The 26,630-nt window shown below is 37.7% G+C and overlaps 1 protein-coding gene across 11 annotated transcripts in view; it reads right to left on the reverse strand.

Moving 5' to 3' along the window:
* DYRK1A (dual specificity tyrosine phosphorylation regulated kinase 1A) overlaps positions 1–26,630 on the reverse strand; it is a 269,710-nt gene that overhangs the window by 88,091 nt on the left and 154,989 nt on the right. For 8 of the 11 annotated variants that reach the window (XM_066370200.1, XM_066370199.1, XM_066370203.1 and 5 more), the window contains one exon: positions 10,077–10,160. In XM_066370200.1, coding sequence (XP_066226297.1) covers positions 10,077–10,086 — 10 coding nt within the window. In that variant the 5' untranslated portion in view covers positions 10,087–10,160. Of the gene's footprint in view, positions 1–7,721; positions 7,815–10,076; positions 10,161–26,630 lie in introns of all 11 variants that reach the window. The other 3 variants (XM_066370208.1, XM_066370207.1, XM_066370206.1) reach the window with 1 other exon arrangement.

Here is a 26,630-nt window from a genome sequence, read left to right on the forward strand (position 1 = left end):
TGTTCCAAGCATTACACTAATAAATAAGACCTCGTCCTTCCAATACAAAGTTCCTGTATACTATGATATGATGAATGAAAATAAAGCACAAATGCAAACTGAAAAATGTATTAGCAGCAAGAAACAAAGCAGGAGCATAGTGGTCAAGAGTCAGGAGTCATGGTGTTGACTTTGCATCTTAGCTCCATCCTTTACTAGTTGTGACCTGGGGCAGGCTACCTGACCTGGGATAATCATTACACCTGTCTCAAAGTTATCAAGAGACAATGAAGTAATAAATATAGGTCATTAGAATAGTTCTTGGCATAAAGTAAAGGTTCAATGAAGAAGTCATAAATTAACAAGAAATAACAAACCCCAGAGAAATATCATCAAAGCATATTGAAATTCACAGTACATATGAGTAACAAATAAGGGAAACATATTCAATCTCACTAATATTCAAACAAATGCAAATTAAAATATTAAATTATGTTTTGTCTTACCAAACTGACAAACATTTTAAAGTACCCTGAATTCTAGAGTATGGGGAAATTCTTATATATAACTGCTATTAGAATCATAAATTGGCCCTGGCCGGTTGGCTCAGCGGTAGAGCATCAGCCTGGCGTGCGGGGGACCCGGGTTCAATTCCCGGCCAGGGCACATAGGAGAAGCGCCCATTTGCTTCTCCACCCCTCCCCCTCCTTCCTCTCTGTCTCTCTCTTCCCCTCCTGCAGCCAAGGCTCCATTGGAGCAAAGATGGCCCGGGCGCTGGGGATGGCTCCTTGGCCTCTGCCCCAGGCGCTAAACGCCCAGAGGGGCAGAGCGTCGCCCCCTGGTGGGCGTGCCGGGTGGATCCCTGACTGTCTCTCCCCATTTCCAGCTTCAGAAAAAAAAAAAAAGAATCATAAATTGTACTTTTAATTTTAGTATCAAAACTCTAAAAAATATACATATCCTCTAACTCAACAATTTCAACTTCTAGGAATCAGACCTCAGGCAATAAATCAAAGATGAACACAACACTGTTCATTTAAACATTATTTATTAACTAATTAGTAACAATAGGTAATAGGTTAAATAGCAACTGACCTATAGAATACTAATCAGCCATTAAAAATGATACTACATAAGAAAATGTTACAGAAATGTTTAAATTTAAGAAACTATAAAGTCAGTAAAATATAACCCTAATTTTGTTTCTTTAATATTGTTTCAAGGAGCCACATGCACATAAAATAACAGGCAAATTGTACAATAGAAAAATCACAATAATCTTCTCTATCAGGACTATTTGTGGTGTTTATTTTTTCTTTTTCTTTTTTTTTTTACAGAGACAGAGAGTCAGAGAAAGGGATAGATAGGGACAGACAGAGAGACAGGAATGGAGAGAGATGAGAAGCATCAATCATCAGTTTTTCGTTGCGACACCTTAGATGTTCATTGATTGCTTTCTCATATGTGCCTTGACCAGGGGGCTACAACAGACCAAGAAATCCCTTGCTCAAGCCACCGACCTTGAGTCCAAGCTGGTGAGCTTTTTGCTCAAACCAGATAAGCCTGCGCTCAAGCTGGCGACCTCGGGGTCTCGAACCTGGGTTCTCCGCATCCCAGTCCAACACTCTATCCACTGCGCCACCGTTGGTCAGGCTATTTTCTTCTTTACAAAAGTTCTAGCCAAACTTAAATTATTTTTAATTTATTGGATTGCATTGATGATAGCTGCATAACTGTATAAATTCATGAAAAACTAAAACTTATTCATAAAATGCATGAATTTTATGATAAGTAAATTTTTTTAAGATTTATACACACGCACATACTTATTTAAAAAATAGGGGGTAGGAAAAAGTCCCTGCTCTTTGAGAAAAAAAATTATAATCATGTCATGTTTTATTTAATGGTGAAGAGAGAGAGCCTAAGTATCACAGATATCTTTCAACAATAAATTTGCATAACTGTAACAAAATATTTTCCTACTGTATTCATGTTAAAATTGATGTTATACAAACATTTCAAGTACATCAGCATGGAAAAAACAAGATGTAAACTTTTCAGCTAACTTGTTTCCTAGAAAAAAAAACTTCAACTCTGTCATTGTTTTTCCCTGTCTACCACGCTCCTGGCAAACCCTTTCCAAATAATTCCAGTAGGTAGAAAAATCAGCATAATTCTAATGCCTAATAAACAAAAGTCCTTCAACAAAAATTTTAAGGTAAATTAGATATAACTTTGAGTTGACTATTAAAATATGATAATACAGGAAGAACAAATAAAAATGAAGACAATGTGTAATTTCAGAACACATGGCAATTTCTCAAATAAAGAAAAAGTTTAAGAAAATGCAAGCCTCACATATATAATAAATAGTATGGTAACAACTGGGAGGGGAAATAATAAAAATAGAGCACATCTCCTAAGCATATGCCACATATGTACTCTGCACTGAATGTATTATGAGGTATTATTGCCATTTTTATGCTTCTTATTCCCCATGTAAAGAAACTGAGGTTGGAAACTTTGTATGTTCTCATGATTACCTCAAATCACTTCTCTTTTCCTTTCTTTTCATCATGTGTCTAACAAAGGTGAAGGAGCCGGACCAGGTAGTGGCACGGTGGATAGAGTGTTTGACCTAGAACACCGAGGACAAAGGCTAGAAATCCCGAGGTCACTGACTTGAGCTCAAAGGTCACTGGCTTGAGCAAGGGGTCACTGACTAGGCTAAAGTCCTCAATCCCCGTCAAGCCACGTATGAGAAGCAATCAATTAACTAAAAGTGTTGAAACTATAAGCTGTTTCTTCTCAATATCTCTCCCTATTTGTCTCTCTCTAAAAAAAATTTTAAAAATTAGAAAAAAAAAGGTAAAGGAGTATGACCTACTGATTCCCCAGCAGGGAAAATCAATGAAATTTAATACACTTTCCCCCTCTCTTCTCCAGCATCTCACTTGAAGTAATATATTTTACTATTCCCTGTTAATAACCATAAATCAGCAACATTATTCTACTTTTTAAAACTTATAATGTATCTTCATTGTAGAGAATACAGCCTTTGCATATTGCATTCACTCATAACTATCATTTAGTTTAAGATCTACAAGTATCTATTTAATGTACCCCTTACATCAATGTCCCTACAGTCAGTCTCTGGTTGCCTAAGTTTATTCTCCAGTGTAGTACTTAGGAAGTGGCTCAAAGAAATAATAGTCCACAAATTCACACTTATCTGCATAACATTTCTGTCCCCTGTCTTGATACTTTGGTCAGTTTAGCTGGATATAAAACTCCTGACTCTTTTCTTTGAGTATATCAGAAGTTACTCCATTGCTTCTGGCAGCAAACGATGCTATCAAAATCACATAAGCTAATATTCTTCACCTTAATAATTACTTGTGTTCTTCGCCTCAACACCCTAAGAATTGTCTTTGAAGTCCAGTAATTTTTAAAGAGTATGTCTATACATAGGTCTTTTCAGGATCAATTTATCCAACTATACAACATGCCCTTTCCAAATATACTGGCATTATTTTTAACTTCAGGGAATTTACCTGAATTATAATTACCAGTATTTATTGAACCTCACTTTGGGTCTTATTTTCTTCTTCAGACTCTTATTATTTGTATGTTGAGACTTCTTTGCCTATTTTTACTTAACTGCCACTTTTTCTAGAATGTTTATTTTTCTTCCATTTCTTTTGTTTAATTTCTTTTCCTATTCATCTGTTTCACTGAAGAAATTTTCTATTGTTTTTTCACTCTCATGTTCCTTCTAGTTTAGGTGTTATTTATTTATTTAATTTAGTGAGAGGAAGGGAAGCAGAGACAGACTTCCATATGCTCCTTGACCGGGATCCACCTGGCAAGCCCTCTAGGCAGCGATGCTCTGCCCATCTGGGGCCCTTGCTCTGTTGCAGAGCCATTTTTTAGTGCTTGAGGTGATGGTCATGGAGACATCCTCGGCGCCCAAAGCCAACTTGCTCCAATTTAGCCATGGTTGAGAGAGAGAGAGAGAGAGAGAGAGAGAGAAAGAAAGGGGGAGGTGTGGAGAAGCACTTGGTAGCTTTTCCTGTGTGCCCTGACAAGGAATCGAACAAAAGACATCCACACGTTTGGCTGATGCTCTACCACTGAGCCGACCGCCAGGGCTAGTTATCATTTTTAATATATTTTTTTAAATTGAGCTTTCCTGAGCTATCGTATTTCTCAGACTTCTTTGTTTGAATTTATGCTTTCCATGAAATTTTCTAGAGGCCCTGACTGGTTAACTCAGTGGATAGAGCCTTGGTCTGGCGTGTGGAAGTCCCCAATTCAATCCCCAGTCAGGGCACAAAGGAGAAACAACCATCTATAAACTTCTCTCCCCCTCCCTCTGCCCCTTCTCTCTCTTTGCCTCTCACAGCTAGTGGCTTGATTAGTTTGAGTGTCAACACCATGTGCTGAGGATAGCGCAGCTAGTTCGAGCATCATTGCTGGGTAAATCCCAGTCAGGGAGCATGCAGGAATCTGTCTCACCCCATCCTCTCACATAAAAATTAATTAATTAAAATAAAATAAACTTCTAAAATAATTCACCCTCAAAAAGTTATGGTTCTGTACCTGACCTGTGGTGGCACAGTGGATAAAGTGTCAACCTGGAACACTGACGTCGTTGGTTCAAAACCCCTGGCTTGCCTGGTCAAGGCACACATGGTAGTTGACACTTCCTGTTCCTTCCACCCTTCTTTCTCTCTCTCCCCCATCTCTAAAATGAGTAAGCTAAAAGGAAAAGTTATGGTTCTGAATGCTCTAGATTTGCTCCAAGGTCAAAGTGACAGCAGAGCACTGCTTCAGTAAGGTTTTGATGACATAGGGAAATGTTTATGATATAATCATAGTCAATAAAAAAGTATATACAATACAAAAAAGATTCTAACCAAGTACACCAACATAAATGAATATTCAGGATGATCTCCTCAAAATGGCATGAAAACCAAAATACTGGAAGAGAACATGCAGTGGACGGCAGAACTTTAGAAATACTTCCTTTTACTTGGCTGTGTATTTTTCCAAATTTCTACATTTTCAGTGATTGTGTATTACTTAATAAACAAAGTGAGGCCCTGGCCAGTTGGCTCAGTGGTAGATCATTGGCCTGGCGTGCAGAAGTCCCGGGTTCGATTCCCGGCCAGGGCACACAGGAGAAGCGCCCATCTGCTTCTCCACCCCTCCCCCTCTCCTTCCTCTCTGTCTCTCTCTTCCCCTCCCGCAGCAAGGCTTCATTGGAGCAAAGATGGCCCGGGCGCAGGGGATGGCTCCTTGGCCTCTGCCCCAGGCGCTGGAGTGGCTCTGGTCGCAACAGAGCAACGCCCCGGAGGGGCAGAGCATCGCCCCCTGGTGGGCGTGCCGGGTGGATCCCAGTCGGGCACATGCGGGAGTCTGTCTGACTGTCTCTCCCCGTTTCCAGCTTCAGAAAAATACAAATAAATAAATAAACAAAGTGAAAAGTAAAAACCTTAAAACAAAAAATAAATCCATTGAATTAACCATTCACCAAAAATAATAACTTATTAAGAGCAAAATCAGACTGCTTGGGGTTAAGAAATGAAAAAGAAAGGAGGAAAAAAAAAGACCACATACACAGTACCATGTGAAGAACAATTTCAAAAGAAGGCAAATTGGCACTACGTGCACAAATATTAAATTGTGCAAAAAAATGCACAAACCCTCTATTCCCCCAGCCCAATGTATCCTGCATGTGAATGGGAGTAAAGAAATTGATATTTTTACATTTACACATCTGCTCTCTAATTATTCTATATAATAGGCCACATTCCTGTGATCACTGAGTATGCATACTTTCCCCTCAAAACTCACATTTTAAAATAAGTTAGAGAATTTAAAATTAAAAACTGCCACATCAAATTATTTTAAACAGATAAATTCATATATATATATATATAATATATATATGAAATGAGAATAAATGAGCACAATTTAAATTTCTAAGGCTATTCATCCTCAAAGAGTTATAGTTTTATATGTTCTAGAACTATTTCAAGCTTTAAATGACTAACTTATCACTATTGTTAAAAAACAATTTTAGTTGTTAAAAAAGCCCATGTCAACAACAAGAAGAATGATATCAACTGCTATATCCACAGCTTTTCCCAAATAATATTCCATTAAATGTTAATGGGTATAAATAAAAAATAAAGGAGAGGGAAGGACCTTCTATCAAATGCATTTTTAAAATGCAAGAGCCTTTCTGTTAATGTGCACAATAATTTCTGATGTAGTCCATCTTCCAAATTTAATCTCAGAAGTAAGTGACTCTACATTTTAAATAAACTGAATTTGGTTACCTCTTAATACAAAAGTGGTAAAGAATTGCTCCAAGACGATGGTGTGAGTAGAATGGTCACTTATCACTAAGAGTAAAAACTGGGCGATGAGGGGGGTGAGCTCAGGAGAGATACCCAGAGGGCACTTTTCCATGAGTTGGGCACTCAGGAGAGAAGTGTAGACACAAAGATTTTGAAAACATTGATATGTAGATGTCAGATAAAGCCATTATTGTGATTGCTATTAACCAGAAAGTGTTTTCTGCTTTTATTCTAGATGCCTTGAATTCAATAAGTCTTAAAAATTTACCATAAACATCCATTGCTTCATTTGTTTACATATGTGTTCCCTCTTCCAAATAAAATGTGTTCCTTGATTCCTAAGCACAGGTATCCTTGTGGGTACAGTATCTATTACAGTACCTGGTACAAAGCAAATGTTAGCCAAATAACTGTTTTGTCACAAATGATTTTTCATCCAAAAATTTTTTTAAAAATCCAATTTTACCTCATTTATATTCTAGTTATATGTTAAATATGTAAAGACCCTCACATTAAACAGGCAAACCAAGAAATACATGTATTAGAGACACATAAATGGTTGACTTTGGCTTGATCTTCAGTAAAAATCAGTTATAAAGCTTTGGCTTCTGGAAAACCAGTCAGTGCCTACCTGCAACATCCTTCTAGCATCGCTGAATCTGCACTCAATCAATGAAATGGTAGGAGAATGAGGTATCATCACATCTAACCAACAAAAAGTCAGTGCCATGAATGCCTGGGGCAAACAATAATCTCTTTGAAGTGAGCATAGCATTCTAGAAATAAATTTCATTGAAAATGCCTTGTGAGCCTCTATGTGGTAAAAATTCTACCAGCTGAAGTATAATAAATGTGTGCACAAGAAAACAAGAGCAAACTGCTGCATTCATTAAGGATGATTAGAAAAGCTATTAATTTTATGTTCAAAACAATTATTAACTTTCAAATTGTTGAAAGGGAAGTACACCAGCAGCTAATACATGTATTCAAGAGAGCCAGATTTTCTTTTTTGGGTTTTCTGCTTTATAAGCCAATAAATGTTGAAAAATTTTAAAGCATACAAGGCCAAGTAGGGGAGACTGAATTATATCATAAATCTAATCTTGTAGAATTTTGTTGTCATCTTGCATTCATAAAATTAACTAGACAGTTTCTATAAACTCTATTTACTCTTTAGATATTTCATTTCATTCATAAGCCTTTCAAGAGAGTGAGAGCTTTCTGGAAACTCTTTATATCTTATGAAGATAAACTAAAAATAAAATAGCAACTTTGTCATGCTCAAATTTTCATAAGGAAAAAAATCTCCAAAATTACTAATATTCATGAATAAATCTATTAGACACCCCAAACGCACTTTGTTCCTCTACTGACCTCAGTTGAAAGTGAGCATCTACTTGGTATAGCCAATGTGCAGTCTAGTGCCCAAGGAGCAATCCGGGAGCAGGCAGTGCTGAGAAACTGTTCCTGCACCAAAAGGTCAAACTTATAAAATCTGACAACAAAATTTTCATAAAATTTTCAAATTTTCTCTGTAACTATTCCTATTTATTTATCTATGATAGTGATACGCATGTTGATTTTATCAGCCACTCAGCCACAATGTGTACATAGTGTATGTCTAATTAATGTACAGGCAAATATATATGTGCATGCCTGAGAGATGGATTAGAGGTGATTACTCAATCAAGTACTTAGAAAGAAATGGCCCTGGCCAATTGGTTCAGCAGTAGAATGTCAGCCCTGCATGTGGAAGTCCCAGGTTTAATTCCTTCTCAAGCAGCGGTTCTCAACCTGTGGGTCACGACCTCGGCAGGCTTTAGGCGACCCCTGTGTTTTGGTTGTTCGACCCCCACCGGGGTCGCGACCCACAGGTTGAGAACCGCTGCTCTCAAGGAACACAGGGGAAGTGACCATCTGCTTCTCCATCCCTCCCCTACCCCTCTTATCTCTCCCTTTCTCTCTCTCTCTCTCTCTTCTCCTCCCATAGCTATGGCACAATGGTTCAAGCAAAGCTGGCCCCAGATGCTGAGGATGGCTCTGTGGCCTCACCTTAGGCTCTGAAATAGCTGAGTTGCCAAGCAACAGAGCAGCAGCCCAAGATAGGCAGAGCATTGCCCCAAACAGGGCTTGCAGAGTCGATCCTGGTTGGGGCACATGTGGAAGTCTGTCTCTGCCTCCCCGCCTCTCAATTAATTAAAAAAAAAAGAATTGCCCTGGCCGGTTGGCTCAGCGGTAGAGCGTCGGCCTGGCGTGCGGGGGACCCGGGTTCGATTCCCGGCCAGGGCACATAGGAGAAGCGCCCATTTGCTTCTCCACCCCCCACCCCCTCCTTCCTCTCTGTCTCTCTCTTCCCCTCCCGCAGCCGAGGCTCCATTGGAGCAAAGATGGCCCGGGCGCTGGGGATGGCTCCTTGGCCTCTGCCCCAGGAGCTGGAGTGGCTCTGGGTGCGGCAAAGCGACGCCCCGGAGGGGCAGAGCATCGCCCCTTGGTGGGCAGAGCGTAGCCCCTGGTGGGCATGCCGGATGGATCCCGGTCAGGCGCATGCAGGAGTCTGTCTGACTGTCTCTCCCCGTTTCCAGCTTCAGAAAAAAAAAAAGAAAAAAATAAAATAAAAATAAATAAATAAATAAATAAATAAATAAATAAATAAATAAAGAATCACCATCATATTCTTTGAGTTCCTCATGAATGTAAAATATTAGGTCTATAATTTAATTTGCAAATGTATTCAAGCACACTTCATACAAAATGGTACACCTGAGATTTTTTTAAATACCACTCTAAAGTCAAAAAATGTTAATTTTTTTCTTTTTGAGAACAAAAATCACCAAAAACAAAAACCAATATCCAAGAATTATCTAGTTACTTCTTTTCCAGTTAAAGACCATATTTTCAAACAATTTATAAATATAATCAAGTAAGATTATCTCTGACAAAGTCTATAAATACAAGCCACCTGGTCCAACAAAATGCCTCACAATCAGCCTGATTTAAGAAAAGTACAAAATTAGTAACACTTTATCCATTAGTTATACTACATTTTCAGGAATTTGAACATAACCATACATGGATTAGCCTCAAATTTTCCATGTACGAAAAGAGCACCTCCATTATAAAGCAGTCAAAGATATTCTTTCAAAAATGATTTCATACTACTTTCTCTTATATAAATTATATGACAAAAAGGATGAAAGGGAAGGAGGGAGTGAATTAACAAAGAGAGGAAGGAAGAAAGAGTGGGAGGGTAGAAGGGAGTAAAAAAAGAAGAAACAAACTCCCATACCGTATTTTTAAAGAGTCATACATACAGGTGTAATATCCTTAATTTAACTTCAGATATGCTACAAATGTCTACTCCCTATGCCTTTAAAAGACTTGCTGCTCTATTCTAAAAGGGATCTGGGGGAAACATGTATTCAATCATAAAGGGACACATTTATTTTTAACAGAAATACTTCAATTCTCGAAGTATTAGTCAACAATCCACTTTTTAAAAGGTCAAGTACTAGCAATTACTAAGCTATATTTGTATTAATACCACTAAAAATCACTAATTATCAAACTGATTCCCAAAGTCAAATTAAATATCCCAATTAAAAGTTTGCTTTACTGATCTAAATAATTCTCCCCATCCCCACTGACGTTATCAGAAAGCTCCCCCCCCCATTCATAATACACATTCTCTCAGCCAGCCAAAGTTTTACTGTATTTTAAAATTTGAGTCACCTGTATGCATCGTCTTCTTTCAAGGCTCATATCATCCTGATGGGGTGGGGGAAGGGAGAAGAGTCCAGCAGCAAAACTATAACACTGTGTGAAGAAAAACAGATTACGATAAGAGATAAGGATGCAAGACATTTACCCCTAATTGAGGAACATCTAATGTAACTATAATCCCCAAAACATAGATAAAATGAATTCAAATTCATTACTACCATTTATTTAAGCTTACTTGAAAATAATTTTCATTAATGAAAACTGATTAGATACAAAATATAAAGTATTCAATTGTCACGGAGAAAAATATTTTGAAATCTGCCTACTACCAATGAAAACAATGCATTTCTAGACTTGAAATAAAACAGTCAATATTCCACTATTCTATATAATCTATCTGGTAGAAAGGGTGTACATTTTTTTTTTCTGAAGTTGGAAACTGGGAGGTAGACAGACTCCTGCACGTGCCCGACCGGGATCCACCTGGCATGCCCACCAGGGGCGATGCTCTGCCCATCTTGGGGCGTCACTCTGCCACAATCAGAGCCATTCTAGCGCCTGAGGCAGAGGCCACAGAGCCATCCTCAGCGCCCGGGCAAACTTTGCTCCAATGGAGCCCTGGCTTCGGGAGGGGAAGAGAAAGACAGAGAGGAAGGAGAGGGGTAGGGGTGGAGAAGCAGATGGGCACTTCTCCTGTGTGCCCTGGCCAGAAATCAAACCCGGGACTCCCGCACACCAGGCGGACGGTCTACCACTGAGCCAATTGGCCAGGGCTGGTATACATTTTGTAATCTCCATCAATTCACTTTTCATTGCTTACTAACAGAGGTAATCACATGTCAATCTACCAATGTCCTTTGTAAATGAAGTCTGAGACATTACTCACAACTGCTCCCCTAAGCCCCACAAGCCCTCTTTTGCTCTCTGAATGGCTTCTTTTATTTTATTGTAATTATTTTACAGTACTTCCTACATCATGCCCCCATTGATAATTTCATGATTGGCCAGAAAATTCCATAAATGACTGACAGGAAAGCAAAACAACCTCATTGTTGTTATCAACTGAAAGCATATAATAGAAGAGACAAAGACAAAGCACAGGCTGAACCCTAACTTATAGATGAGTTCAGTCTAACAATATATTTTTTAAATTGATACTACAGAATTCAGTAAGTATTTCTAATAAAATAATGTTGCTTATATTGGTCAAATTCTCAGGCTAGCCAAAAGAAACCTACTGATCCCCAAAGATATTATTGGTCATGGGCACTAGGGACCTTGAAGAACAAACACAGAAAGTTAGCCAATTCTCTTTATCTGGACAAATGCTAAGATTGGTTGTTTTCCTCTGTTAGTCATCTCTACTCATACTGCAAGTACTTCCCTAAACTCTACATTATGGCATCCCAATCACCCTGCTTAATAATAATCTCTTCCCAGAGTATATTCCTACATTACCACCTAACACTCCTATTGCTTCCATGTAATTTATTTCAGGTATGTGATAAGAAAAATCAACAGGGCTGAAAAGAAATAATTCAGTTTGACATTTGTAATTTTCAACAAGGATACTAGTTAGCCCAAATGAACCCCTAACTGGTAGAATTCTAATTCTAATAGTGATGCAATATAAAGTTTAAAAAAAAAAAACACTACTACGATAGTTAGAAGAAAAACATTTTTAGGGAAGTGAGTCATAATTTAGATTTGAGTCTGTATTTAATGCCCCAAAATATTTCTGCTTTTCATTTATTTCTCCTACTTTTGAACTCACAGGTTCTTTAAAACTCTAAGTCTGTATTCCAAACAGCAACTGGAAGAGGAGCTCCAGGACAGGGATAAATATATATATATTAATTATTGGTAAATTAGGAGCTGCCTGTCTAAACTCATTACCTATATTCCAGATTTCATTTCTGTAAACCACCTTTCCAGTTCAGACATGGGACCAACTGGTCCCTTTTGGGGGGATGTATGAATAGATGGATGGATAAACATTAAATTACTTCATCAAAATAGTTTTACTTGCAAAAATAATATTTGAATCAGCAAGTGTAAAGATTTTTTACTTCAAAGACATGGTTTTCTAACAATTTTTACCCCACATAAATAGTCTTTTCAATTCTAGCACCAACCATGGAGGGAAAATATACATTAAATCTCTAGCTATACTCTAATTATTATCAAACCCATTAGGCTCTAAAGTTTAGAGCCTAATAATAAATAGTATTTTTCACATACAAAAATGTTACAATGCTACCTACGCCCTCAGAACGTCAAAGTTTCAAGAGGAAAAGAGATTACTGATACAAAAGCACTTTATAAGAAAGCAGAATAAAATATTAGTATTCTTTTTAATTTATTAAGTTGCTATAAATTAGCAGATTATTTCATAACTATTTTTAAATATCTGAAGGTATTAAGTATGGCAGAGCCAGTGGCACAATGGATAATGCATCTGACTACGGATCATCAAAATTATCTGAGCCTAACTCTGACATCTTTTACATACACAAAATAAATTAGTATCAGGTGAGTTTTACAACAATAAGGCTATAATAGCAAACATCAAATGTACTTTGCCAATTATAGATATAATTCTCTTTCTAAAGCTTAAAATTCCAGAAAAATTATATGAAAAATACAATCATATTTTAAATTTTTCTGAGAAAAACCTACAGTGAATTTTTCATCTTTTCCCCCACAAACGGAGTTACTCATAAATTACGGAGCAAAAATTAGATGCCAGTGAAAAGCATCTACTCATCCTTACCACAGAGACTTCCCATCATCCTGAGAATCTTACAGGATTAAGAATCTTAAAGCTCACATTATCTCAATGGCAATAGAATGAAGTCTATAAACCAGAGGTCCCCAAACTACGGCCCGCGGGCCACATGCGGCCCCCTGAGGCCATTTATCCGGCCCCCGCCGCACTTCTGGAAGGGGTACCTCTTTCACTGGTGGTCAGTGAGAGACGCAAAGCATGGCATCGCTCACATACAGTACTACTTCCAGTGACGTGGGATGCACGCCTCACGGCTCCGGAAGCATGTCAACATCACTTGTTACATCTAGCAGTGACAAATATGGAACCGGACATTGACCATCTCATTAGCCAAAAGCAGGCCCGTAATTCCCATTGAAATACTGGTCAGTTTATTGATTTAAATTTACTTGTTCTTTACTTAAATATTGTATTTGTTCCTGTTTTGTTTTTTTTACTTTAAAATAAGATATGTGCAGTGTGCATAGGGATTTGTTCATAGTTTTTTTTATAGTCTGGCCCTCCAATGGTCTGAGGGACAGTGAACTGGCCCCTTGTGTAAAAAGTTTGGGGACCCCTGCTATAAACAATCCAGGAACTGAACTTAAGTGGCTTTGAAGCTAACCTTACAAAACAGTCTAAAAATCACTGCATAAAATTAATGTACAGCATATCTTCAGAAATGAGGTGAAAGGAGATAGGGGACAAGGAGAAAGAGAGAGTGGGGGGGGGATATCAAGACACTAAATTAAAGGCACTGACAAACAGAGACTTCTAAAATTAATACTAATCCACAAAGACCCAGAATGGCAAAACTGTGATTGTAATGAATACATTAGCATGAAACAGCAAATCCAGATGAACTGAGTTGATGAATTAAATGGCATATATGTGTGCTCTCTAATGTGAAAATGGTTTGTAAGGACACAAAGCTAAAATTCCTATCTCATTTCAAAATAACTAAAGTAGTAGAGAAGCATTACAAGCAGCAGGTGAAAAAAAAACCAGTATGATACAAGCTTCAGAAGGACTGGTAGGTACTGTTTTATTTCTCAAACTAGGTGGAACTACAGTTTTTTTACTATCATTTAATTTTACATGATATTCTTACATGTGTATTTCACAATTTAAATTTTTTGTCCCACAGGAAACAATATAATGCACAATGGAATTTAAATAGTTCAAAAGCCTGGCCTGTGGTGGCTTGGCAGATAGACCATCATCAACCTGGAATGCTGAAGTTACTAGTTCGAAACCCTGGGCTTGCCCAGTAAAGGTACATACAACACACAAGCAATGAACAACTACAGTGAAGCAACTATGAGCTGATACTTCTTGCTGTCCCCCTCCTCTTTCTGTCAAGTCAATAAATCTTTAAAAAGAAAAAGGAGGAACATAGTTATAAACAAATAAAATTAAATAATTAATAGTTCAGAAGATGCCAATTAAGAATATGCTACATGACCCCCACCACAAAAATGAAATCCAGGAAAACTTAGTTGATAGAAATTTGATTCCATGCCCTGGCCGCACAGCTCAGTTGGTTAGAGCATTGTCCTGATATACCAAGATTGCAAGTTCATTCCCTAGTCAAGGCACATATAAAAACCAACCAATGAATACAAAAATAAGTGAAGTAACAAATAAATGCCTCTCTCAATCCCTGTCGCTAAAATCAATTTCTTAAAAAGTTAAAATTTGATTCCATGAATTAAAATTACAATGTGATTATCTCAAAATTATATACTGTGACTAGCCTTCCTTATAAATTTCTGCCTGTTTACACTAACAGGTTAAAGAAGTAACAAAACGAAACATTTTTTCCCAGTAATTTCTGAAAGGAAATACATAAAATGTCATGATTTCAATACCCAACACACAAGGAAAAAAATCTGTAACTATTAATTCCCAATAAAATGATCAAATGGCATACAGATAATAACTATTTTCACTAATTGAGGATTTCAAGTGAAATCTTAATAAGAATATTTATGCCTGGCCTGTGGTGGCACAGTGGATAAAGCATCCACCTGGAGCACTGAGGTCACCAGTTTGAAAACCTGAGCTTGCCGGGTCAAGGCACATACAGGAAGCAACTTATGAGTTGATACTTCCTGCTTCTCCCCTCTCCTTCTCTCTTTCGCCTCTCTAAAAATCAATAAAATAGAGTATTTGTGACTCCCCAAACCTCTAGAAAATAATTTTTAAAAAGAGTACAATGTCCTTAAAAAAGAGTAAAAATACCAAAAGCAAAGGCTTTAGAATGGGCTATCAAATCAAAATTATGCATAAAATTATAAAGAAAAGAACATTTGCTGAACAATTACTGTGCACCAACTACTGAGCTGGGGCACACTGCAGACCCTGACATGTTTACTCTACTAACAGCCCTGTACAAGTAGGCAGTCATTTCCATTTCATCAATGTGGAAAGCCAGGGTCACACAGATTAACCTGCTTAGCCTAAGGCAATGATTCTCAAAGGGTGCGCCCTATGGTATTCCAGACAAATATGTGCCTGTTAGGGACCAAAAAAACAACAGGGTTTTTGGAGTTTAGATTTTTGGGGGACAGAGGTGTGGGGAATTAGCTGTAAGATGACAGTCTGCCCAACCCCCCACCTCACTTGCCTAATTAGGTTGCAAAAGGCTGTTAAACTGTGGTGCTGGATTGTTTACACTACCCCCCATGTTCCCCAGAAAGACTGGAGGCAAGTTTCTTCTATCCTTTGTTTGGTGTAAAGTTAAGATGATATGTATGGTGGGATTTTGGACTGATGATTAAACATAAGGAATTGTTTAAGGATTTCTATAAAAGAAGAATATGTGGCAATATCTAAAAAAGCTTTGAACATTATACTATAATTTTCAGCATCCTATTTATGTGAATTAGGATTTTCTACCCTCAACACAATTAAAGAGAAAAGGCGAGAAATTCTTCAATGTATTGACGAGGAAATGAGAGTTTGCCTTTCAAATATATGCCCAAACATTGATGGAATCACTAAGACACATCAAACTCATGTTTCTCATAAACACAAGGATGAAAAAAACAACACATTCACGCAGGGACCTGCCGAATTTACTAAATCTTACAAAGAATGTATATATATATATAAAAGATAACCTTTTGTTGTTTTTTTATTTTTTAACTCCTCTTGTTAACAAATTCTAAAAAATATAACTCAAAAAATGTAACATAAAAATGTTTTTTAATGTCAGAATAAATTTAATTTTGTCATATTTCATTTAATTACCATAAAAGCACGCTTGGACTTTATATTTTTTATTTAATATTTGTCTTAATTATTATAACATATTTCTCTGAAATTTGTATATAGTGCGCCTACAATTATTTGTAGGATTTTAAATGCACCCTGACTTCAAAAAGTTTGAGAACCACTAGCCTAAGGTCACAGATTGAGCTCTGGTCCCACACCCAAGTTCTTATTTTACAAATCAAACAAAATCCTTCTCACCAAGGATTACTGAAAGTTATGAGAAAACTTTAAAGATGCAAAGGCCCTGGCCAGGTACCTCAGTTGGTTAGAGCAGTGGTCCCCAACCTTTTTTGGGCCACAGACTGATTTAATGTCAGAGAATATTTTCACGGACCAGCCTTTAGGATGGGATGGATAAATGTATCATGTGACCTAGAGAAGCATCAAGAGTGAGGCTTAGACAGATGTAACAGAAGGAATCTGGTCATTTTTTAAATGGGGGTTGGGGACCACTGGGTTAGAGCACTGTCCTGATACTCCAAGTTTCTGGGTTTGATCCCTGGGGTAAGGGCACATACAAGAAATGAATGCACCCTGGGCAGTAGCTCAGTGGTAGAGAACCAGCCCAGTGTGGGGACATCCCAGGTTTGATCCTCACTCAGGGCACACGTGAGAAGTGACCATCTGCTTCTCTTCCCCTCCTTCTCCCCTTCTCTCTCTCTCTCTTTTCTCTCACAGCCAGTGGCTCAATTGGTTTGAGCGTTGTCTCGGGCACTGAGAATAGCTCAGTTCATTTGAGCACCGGCCCCAGACGGGGGTTGGTGTATCCCTGTCCGGGCACAGGTGGGAGTCTATCTCACTATCTGTCCTCCTCTTACTTTAAGAACACTGGAAAACAAAAAAATAAATGAATGTATAAATAAGTGGAACAAGAAATTGATATTTCTCTCCTCCCCCCTCTCTCAAAAAAAATTGGTAAATTAAAAAAAATTAAAGGTGCAAGAATCCAGGCATGTCTAAGTCTGATTTTAGACCCTGAATTCATTCTTCCACCTCAACATTTCCAAACATGAAATAAAGCTTCTAAGTAGTAAATTAATTTTAAAAAAGTATTTCAGTTTAGGATAACAGGAGAGAAATTCTGATTACAGCATTTAACAGACAGTTATATATTCCCTTAACCAAAAAACAAATATTTTTTTTCTTTTTAAAAAGACAAATTGAGGGTAAAAACCAATAGCAGTTAAGTCATTTTTACACTAAAAGCCTTGGGCAAAATACAAGAGCATGAAGGATTCTAAACCCAGATCTTGAATTATACAATTCCAAACCATGTTGAAAGTGGGAGTAGCTGAAATACGTGATAAGGATAGAAGGATGTGAGTTCTCATGAAATTATATAAAAAGAACAAACAAAACCTTGAATAAGCACTGGAGAGAAGGTTCAAGAACTAACAGCTGAATGGAGTGAATAAATATTGCCCCCAATTTTTGCTGCATCAAGTTACTTGGTCTCTTTGGGACTGTAGCTAGGCTCAAATGAGACAAAATTAGTATTTTGGATACAGCAATAAACAGGAAAACAAGAAGGAAATACTCTGTCCTTATACACATTATCCATAGTAATACATAACGCACTGATAAATATATTTTTAAAACTGGCAGAGATGGACTAAAACTTTCTAGAGGTAAGTTATGATCAATATATGTAAAATACAATGTCTAGTCACTAATTCAAAATACATCAACTACCACTGATATTTTTTGCTTGCCATCCTTTTTATTCCTTTAAAGTTGAATGTGAAATCAAAGATGTGCACAAGTTTATATTAACCTTCAAGTCTATCAACATAACATGTACTATCTTGAGTTCTGAGTTCCTCAAATATGAATTCTCAGACCACAGAACTTTTGAGCAACCCAACTCCCACTACTGGAGAGTGACTACTATATAGATATTAGGAAATACCTCTATTAGCAGACCTAATTTCCAGAAGGCTCATCTCTAAGACAGCTTGGTTAAAAGTAGCATTGAGTACTTTTTTAGTTATACGTAGAATTAAGCAGATTTTTACAGGCTGCCTTGCCTTTAGCCTACCTCTCTCCATAGTTTCACTTCTACATTTCCAAGACTGAGCTTGGATATCTCAGTTATTGTTTCCCAGTTATTACTGCATATGAGCAAAGTAATACAAACAAAACAAGATTTTTCCATCTCTTCTACTGATGTTTCCTGAAGATATTATTTTTTATCACCTATACATAATGTATTCAATTTTCTATATTCAATTCAAATCAATTGTACTTTCTCAGAAAAATTAAAAAGGAGAGGCCCAATGACCTTTGGGTGCTCAGAGACTAACACTAGGATTAGATCCAGTGTTATTCCTGGTTATAGTTCCTTCCCTAACCTGAACACCTGGGGTGATCTCATTCCAGTATGTATTCTGTAAACAAAGCCGTATCTGTCAGATAGAAGACACAAAAAGAGTGTGTTCAATCAATAGCCACCAGACACTCTCAGACCAGTGTCTTAGAGATACACTGGACCACGCTGCACTCTACCTCCTATAACACTGATCTTCCTAAATAGAGGACAGTCTAAAGTATAATGTATATGCATGCACATAATTTATCAAATATACATTAAATAATTTACATAAGTGCATGCACATATATACCTAGTAATATGCACTTTTATACATATAATTGTATGTAATTTTATAAACCACTGCTTTTAATAATTGTTTTCAAAAATACACAAAAATAACAAGGCCCAGAATTAATCAAAAATACACACTATTATTAACAACTTAAATTTTCTGCCAACAAGCCTATTACTAAGAATAGTAAAGGAAGTTTATTTTTACTTGTTTTCCCTGCTACTTTAATGGAACTCAAAAAATGCTTCCTCCTCAAAAATATTTCAAATATACGGTCTTATATTTCAGAGTACTAGTTATTCTTCAGATCGTCCAAAAGTACTGCAAAGGTTCACTTGAAACTAATTACTTTGGACTGTTTCTCCACCCTAATTTCTCACGCAGTACCTAACCCAACAAAGCTGCTGGATCACATAAAGTGTCACATTACTACCACAGCTCACTAAGCCCAAAACGCATCCACACCCTTTCCTTACACAATTCACCTTCCCAGCTCTAACCCAGACACTACCACTCTTCTAGTAGCTTCACTAAAAACTGCTGACTTCATCTACTAAGTGATTTCACTAAACCCAGTTAATTTTCAAAATGCCTCATGCCTTTCCATTCTTCCCCATGCCCAGTGCAATCACCTCACTCGGGGTTCTTACTTCACCCTCAGTGTTCCAGATGCCTCCAAGAACCACGTTATTTCCTAGACCTGATGATATCTCAGAAACACCAAAGAAGTTCTCAAAACTCCAGACTCCACTCCAAAAGATCCTGACTCAGGAATCACAGAGAGGAACCCAATAATCTGTTGGGGTCTGGTTTTTTGTTTTGTTTTTTAAACAAAAACTTCCAGGTGATCTGGAACACTGCCAGGTTTGGGAAATACTTACTATATACCTTAAAGGTAGCTAGCTTACCCCTTGCAATTCATCCCACATATAGCTGCCACACTTATCTTCCTGAAGCACATGACTTTCAACCTGCATTTAACCCCTCTCCTCTATAATTTAAAAACATTCTATCGAATTTCACTGCCCTGAACTCAAGAGCTCAGCGTGGCATTCTATTGAATACCATTTAACCTCCTTCTGCATTAATACTCAAATCATTTCCCCTATCTAAAATTTGCACATTTTTTACTTCAATCTTTCTATCCATCCTTCAAGACCACCTCAATCCCCCCTCATCCAGCTGATAGACAATCCAGTCTCTCCTCTGAATTTGCATTGAAATACCTATCACTATATTTTGTTAATTATTTGTCACATTCTTACTCCAGTGACTTTATCTAATGCTTGGTGAGCCTCACATTTCTATTATACAATAGCAGATGTTCAATCAACACAAAGGTATAGTGTAATAACATCATGGAAAATACTGTTTTATGTAGGAAAAAAAAACAGGTCCTAAAGCATTATGCAGACACCAAATGATTATAGCTAGTGCTTAACTTACGACTACGATTGGTTCAGACAGAAAGGTCGTAACACGACTTGCTCATATGTTGAGTAGGCTATATGTACAGTACTGTGAAATGTTATAAAAATCCTTAAGTCATATTTTATCATTATTTTCTTTCATTATTGTTATATATCATAATTTTCTTTGCTCATTTTATGCCATTTGTACCATCCCTACACCATTTTGTTTCTTATTTTTACATTCATCATGTTTAAGTAAAACACTGCATTACCAGTACAACTGGTTTAATATTTGCAAAGACAATTTCCCCTTGGTAGACATCTTGGGAGGGGTTTGATGAAAAATATCCAAGACACAAAACACAAATTGCTGTACCAAGTCTGGGATAATAGTTGAAATGGTGCACGTGGAGATGGTAGTGCTGCCGGAAGCTGGTCCACACTGTTGTATGCCCAGCTGGGCAACACTTGCGCTGCCAGACGCAGAGCAGTTGTGGCTAGCGACTGTGGTCGTAAAGTCGAATGGTTGTAAGTTGCATAGGTCGTAAGTCGATCAATATTTGTACATTTGTTTTTAAAATAAGAGCTGCCTGACCAGGTGGTGGCGCAGTGGATAGAACATAGGACTGGGATGTGGAGGACCCAGGTTCGAGACCCCGAGGTCGCCAGCTTGAGTGCGGGCTCATCTGGTTTGAGCAAGGCTCACCAGCTTGAGCCCAAGTTTGCTATCTCGAGCAGGGGGTTACTCAGTCTGCTGTGGCCTCCCAGTCAAGGCACATATGAGAGATCAATCAATAAACAGGTAAGGAGCCGCAACGAGAGTTGATGTTTCTCATCTCATCTCCCTTCCTGTCTGTCTGTCCCTCTCTCTGCCTCTGTCTCTGCCACAAAAAACAAAAATAAAAAAACAAAATAAGAGCAAAAAATAGCTGTATGAGAGGGAAAAACAAAAGTAATATATAAAATGTAAACAGTAATTATCTCCAGAGAGGAAGTAAGTACAATAAATTGTCATTCCTATCTTCTTTATTTTCTAAATTTTCTAAAGTGGTGTGAATTTTGTAATAAAGCAAAATCTTAAACCTTAAAATCTTGGCCTAGAATTTTCTTAATCAATTAAAACTGTAAAATATGGCTGGCATACGGCAGTGGTCGGCAAACTGCAGCTCTCAAGCCACATGCGGCTCTTTGGCCCCTTGAGTGTGGCTCTTCCACAAAATACCACGTGCAGGCGCTACCTCAATTAAGGAATGTACCTACCTATATAGTTTAAGTTTAAAAAATTTGGCTCTCAAAAGAAATTTCAATCGTTGTACTATTGATATCTGGCTCTGTTGACTAATGAGTTTGCCAACCACTGGCATAGGGTATCAGCCATCACAAAGTCAGTCCTAAAAATACACTGCTCACAAAAATTAGGAGATATTTTATAGCTTCATATTCATTTAGAAATATCTCCTAATTTTTGTGAGTAGTATAATATGACTTATTTGTTAATGTTAACATTTCCCAACTTATACTTCAGTTTCACTGGGCCTCACCAGAATGGATGTTCAACTTGTGAGACCTTTCTCAGAGACTTACAAATCAATGATAATTACATGGGCATGCTATTTCTCTGTCTGGGTAAGGTTTTGTTTCTTTTCTTTTTTGAATTGTTCTTCCAATCAAAACTACAAACTTAACAATATTGCTCTCATAATTCCATATAAGACTAAGAGACACACAAACAATGAGAAAATATCTTAGGAATAAAGGTCTGGAAACCTTTAAAGTATCATTTTACATACCTTTGTGTCCTTAAGCAGAATAAAATCCTGAATACAGTGTAAATCTACCCCTCAAAGAATAATTCTCATGATAAACTTTATCAAGAACTTGCAATCCTTAGTCACAAACTGTATGCTACATTCCTCTATACTAAGTTCATGTTTTCATGCACTTCAGAATCAGGAAATAGCTATCTATACACAGCCTACAAAACATTTAATCTGCAGACTTATTCCTCAGTTTCTTCTCCAACTCAATATCAAGACACTCCTCTTCTCAAATCTAATTAGTTAATCTCTGCCCATTTTTCTTGTTCTACCTCATGCTTTGTTTCTCAAATTATGATCTCCAAACCTGTACAGTATACTTCAACATGAGCCGAGCCTTGGCCACAGGAAGTATTGTGCCTACAGTTTTCGTCATGCAACAACAATGGAAAAAACCCTGCCAGAGAAGCATTTCTATACTATCATTGCATGCAGCCCTAACCCCACTCTGCCTTAAACTGTGGTTAACTGTATGTATGTCAGCATCTAGCCCTAGAAAGTAGAAAGCCTTATTCATCTTACCCTCTTGGATAGCTAACTTCCTCAACTACAGCCAACTCTCAGTAGAGAGAAAGAAAACTATAATTATCAAGCCAACACATATCCTACAACATCTGCTTTTGGTTGCTTTGTTGAAACAATTAAGTTAAACTTTTAAACAGTTAAGATGAGGTATTAATATTCAGCACAGTTAAGTAATACCTGCACCCTGACCAGTGGTGGTTCAGTGGATAGAGCATCGACCTGGGATGCAGAGGTCCCAGGTTCAAAACCCCAGGTCACTGGTTTGAGCACTGGGCTCATCCAGCTTGAACAGAGTCTCACCAGATTGAGCACAGGGTCACCAGCTTGAGCATGGGATTATCAATATGATCCCATGGTCACTGGCTTGGCTGGAACCCCCAGGTAAATCCTGATCAAGGCACATATGAGAAGCAATCAAAAAATAACTACAGTGCCACAACTACAAGTTGATGCTTCTCATCTCTCTGCCTTCCTCCTCCCTCTCCCTCTCTCTCAAGTCATACCTGCATTCTAGTGACAGAACAACTGAGTTTGCCATGATTTAGCTCTATAACTCATTTTAATGCAAAAGACCCAAAATCTAATATATTTGCTACAAAGAATTATTATATGAGCTAAAAATATAAATAATTATCAACTCTCTATATATAGCCATAATCAGGTAAAACCTGAACATAGAGCCTTGGCAGGTTGGCTCAGCAGTAGAGTGTTGGCTCGGCGTATGTAAGTCCCAGGTTCGATTCCTGGTCAGGGCACATAGGAGAAGTGCCCATCTGCTTCTCCACCCTTACCCCTCTCCTTTCTCTCTGCCTCTCTCTTCCCCTCCTACAGCCAAGGCTCTACTGGAGCAGTTGGCCTGGGCGCTGAGGATGGCTTGATGGCCTCCGCCTCAGACGCTAGAATGGCTCCCGTTGCAGCAGAGCAATGCCCCAGAGGAGCAGAGGAGCACCCCCTATGGGCATGCTGGGTGGATCCCAGTTGGGTGCATGCATGAGTCTGTCTCTCTACCTCCCCACTTCTCACTTCAGAAAAATACAAAGAAGACAAAAAAACAAACAAAAAACAAAAAAAACCCTTGAGCACAGATTGAGTTGGGGTTTTTCCCTATTAAATACCAACCCTCTTTTCTAAAAAGAATGTTTTTAAATTTGATATTACTTATATCAAAAATGTTAGAAAACCAGGTGGACAAGATACTGGTAACTGCCAAAGCAGGATAAGAACATGAAGGCTCGTTATACTACTCTCTCATTTTAGTGTATGTTTGAAGCTTTCTATATCAAAAGTTTTTTTAAAAAACAAAAAAGTGGTATTTTAAAGGATTAGACATATTATTTACACCACTGATTTTCAACCTTTTTCATCTCATGGCACATATAAACTAAGTACTAAAATTCTGCAGCACACCAAAAAATATATTTTTTGCATAACTGACAAAATAGGTGTGACTTTGATTTATTCACATCAGACAGCTACTGTTATGTAGGCTGCGGTCATTTTTTTTATTTGACAGTCTAGGTTAGTGCCCTGACTAAAATAGTCAGGTACGGCATGTTTTAAAAACTCTTGTGGCCAACGGTTGAAAAATCACTGATTTAAATTATAAAATAAGTGAGCCACTTGACAAAAGAATTTAATTACAAGAGACCTAAGGATTCAATATATTTTATGACAAGAGAGCTCGAAAACATCATGACTGAGCAAAATTTGCCATTTATTAGTTTGTTTCTCTTTGGGAAAAAGACAAAAGGGTTAAAAGGCTTTGAGAAACTATTTTCCACAAAAGGGTTGTTTTAAAATAAAATACTAACAAAGATTCACCTATGAAAGCTTTCTATAAAAATATTTCCCAGGACATGATTCGCTGTGTTCATACATGTACAGTGTGATGTCAGGGAGCCAGGGTGAAGTTCCCTGGATGTCATCAGCTAGGGTTGCAGAACCAGTAAAGAACAAACTTCCTGGTGTCCGAGTCCACAAGAGACAGAGCCCACAACTAGTTTCAAAAGCTATAGTCTCTAGTCACTCTTGGAAGAAAAAAATTGAAGATTTTAACAACTTACCCCCTAGATATCCTTTGCTACCAAATGTCAATTTTGATTATAATCTTCCTACTTTTTCACATTCAGAATACCAAGTATTTATAGTCTAATAAGGATAAATTATATAATAACACTGAATGTAGAGCTAAAAAAATCTTCAATTTCATTTCATTCAAATCAATCCTTCAGCTAATGTGGAAACGGAGGTCTAGAAGTTATGTGCTTTAGTCATAACTAATCTGAAAGTAAAATAAGCACTGAAAAGATATGATGATCAAACCAATGAAAATAGACAAGTTTATTAAATTGCTATTTTAATTGAGCACTCAAACTCCACTGCTACAAAGAATTATGTGTCTAACAAGAACATAAGCATATTTATTTATAAACAGAAATACAAAAAAGAATATCCAGAAAGAAAACTACACACCTTTAACAACAGGGTCTCTGGTTAGGACAATGGAGTGGAGAAGGTGGTGGTGTATAAATGGGGACAAAGCTGAAGGACAATCATACATATTTCTGTATACACTTCAGAAGTGCCACCATTTTACCCCTACTGACACTGAAAAATAATTTTAAATAACTGCACATACACAAATAATATTCCTAAAAATCAGATAATGTCATGGCATGAATAGAGTTTTGAAATCATCATTCATTTCTTCAACAAATATGTGGTAAGGAAGGGGAAGGAAAAAAATGTGCTAAATACAGGAGACATAAGAGTTAAGATCTACTGTCACTGAGCCAGCCCTCAGGAAACTCACACTCAAAACCCCACCATGACTACAAAGTGTGCTAACGGTTATGAGAGAAAGTACAGACTGCTAAAAGAGAAAGGGGAACAGATTTAGATTTGAGGAAGGGGAATATCAGAAGTAATCTTTCCAACAATTTGGAATGTGAGGCCTGTATTTGTAATCTTTACATCTGTAAGGTTTCTTAAGCTCCCAATTATTTTAATTTCTAAATCCACATAAAGAGAGGTGGTGAGAAAATTCAAAACTTTTGAGAAAGTAATAGATGGGTGAGAATTCGGAAGTACTATGGATCATCATCCAAAACAATAAAAGACTAAAGGAACAGTGGATACCTCCAAATTAAGCAAGTCCCACAAAACTAGAATTGACTTCCTCCCTAAACTTCAAGACAAGACCTAAAACCAATAATAAGTACAATGTCACAGGAGAACAGGTAGAGAATTAATAAAAGAATGAATCAGCGGGACAGTTGCTTCATGAATGGCAGCCCCGCCCCCACCTCACTGATATTTCTGCAAAGCTTGAGACCCATAGCATCTGCCTTGGCCATGAGTTCAAAACTAAGTGAGAAGCAGGGATCAATTCCTCTTTACTCTGAAAGCCAACCCTCTAGCTCTAGCCTGTCACACAAAGGACACATCAATACAATATAATTTTAAAAGCTGTCCGGTCCATAAAATATAATCAGGGAGATAAGACTTTTTTTTTACCATGGTTCACTAGAGACAATTCCCCAAAATGGTGGAGGGAACTCAAGTCCAAGCAAAGCAGGGCAGTCCTGTTGAGATGTGAAGGTAAAGAGTTCCCAGCAGTTGAAATCTTTGGGAGACTGGACAACAGAGAGATGGGAGCTGTGCAGAAGGGGTTCTAGACAAGTCTGTATAGGAAACCCAAAAGGACCAAATGCACATGGGAAGGGTGAGATTACTCAAAAGCTCAGCTGAGTGACTTCCATGAGGTTCAGCCCAGACCAGAAGTGCTAGAGATGGAGCAGGCCGGGGAGATATGGAGTTCCTACCCACCCACAGCAGAAAATCACATTAACAGCATATGAAGGTAAAAATTTAATGTATCCACTTGACTGGGTCTTCGATGTCCAGACACTTGGCCAACAATTATTATTCTAGGTTTGTCTGTAAAGGTGTTTCTCTAGATGAGATTAACATTTGATTAGATTGATAACTCTGCTCAATGTGGGTGGGTGTCATCCAGTCAGTTCAGAACCTAGATAGGTTGGAACTTTTTATTACTCACAGAAATAAAAGAGAACTCTTCCTACCAGACTACATCAATCTGGGAGATAGATCTTTTTTCCTGACTTCAAACAAACCAAAACATCCACTATTCTTGAATA

This window comes from Saccopteryx leptura, chromosome 2, assembly GCF_036850995.1.
Source record: "Saccopteryx leptura isolate mSacLep1 chromosome 2, mSacLep1_pri_phased_curated, whole genome shotgun sequence".
NCBI classification, from domain to species: domain Eukaryota; kingdom Metazoa; phylum Chordata; class Mammalia; order Chiroptera; family Emballonuridae; genus Saccopteryx; species Saccopteryx leptura.